The 686-nt window shown below is 52.2% G+C and overlaps 1 protein-coding gene across 1 annotated transcript; it reads right to left on the reverse strand.

The window, feature by feature from the left end:
• On the reverse strand, positions 1–411 carry B0T26DRAFT_633159 (uncharacterized protein; the record flags this gene model as incomplete). Its single annotated transcript, XM_060436513.1, has 2 exons — positions 1–218; positions 345–411. The coding sequence occupies 2 exons, from the start codon at positions 409–411 to the stop codon at positions 1–3; spliced, it is 285 nt and encodes a 94-aa protein (XP_060302261.1).
• Between the last annotated feature and the right edge of the window lie 275 nt (positions 412–686).

Consider the following 686-nt stretch of genomic DNA (forward strand, 5'->3'; position numbering starts at 1 on the left):
TTACTCCTGGTATCCCGTCTTCAGGGCCGGATCCACCGTCTCGCCTTTCGCCTCGAGTTCCCGGATAAGAGCCTCTCTCTCCTTCAGCTGCTCGTGGATGAGGCCGATGGTGTGTCGGAGCACGACGCCTTCGGAACGTGCCATGCCCACCATGCCGGGCACGATGACCGATAGCCGGTCGAACCCATCGCGAATGGCTTGTCGGCGCTTCTGCTCTGCTCAGTGAGAAGCGAAGGCAAAGATAGCAGCATACCCAGTCAGCAGAGTAAGACTAATATGAATGACAATAATATGAAGATGAATCTGAAGAGTGTTCAAGCAAAACCCTGTGGCGTTTTCTTTACCGGATGCAATGTGATTGGCCTTCCTCTCCTCTTCGGTAAGGCGTGGTTTGTCGTCCTGGTCTGACATGAGTCGTCCGTCGCGCCACTGCTGGCTAGACGAGTATGTTGAAAAATAAAAATGCTCGTGCAAAGTCCCGGTGCTGACATTACTACATGCCACCAATGCATGCCCGTTCTAAGATTTGATGTAGATTTTCGTCGGCAAGTTGAAAGCTTAAGCCAAATTCCCGTGGTGTGTTGGAAATTGCCCGCTGGGCTGTTCGACCTTTTAGCTACCTGCCCTTAGTCAAAGACGCTGTGATTCGGCAAGTCAAATGTCCAACCAAGGGTTTGCGCAACCCG

The sequence above is a fragment of the Lasiosphaeria miniovina genome (assembly GCF_030549165.1).
Source record: "Lasiosphaeria miniovina strain SMH2392-1A chromosome Unknown B0T26scaffold_1, whole genome shotgun sequence".
Taxonomy (NCBI): Eukaryota; Fungi; Ascomycota; class Sordariomycetes; order Sordariales; family Lasiosphaeriaceae; genus Lasiosphaeria; species Lasiosphaeria miniovina.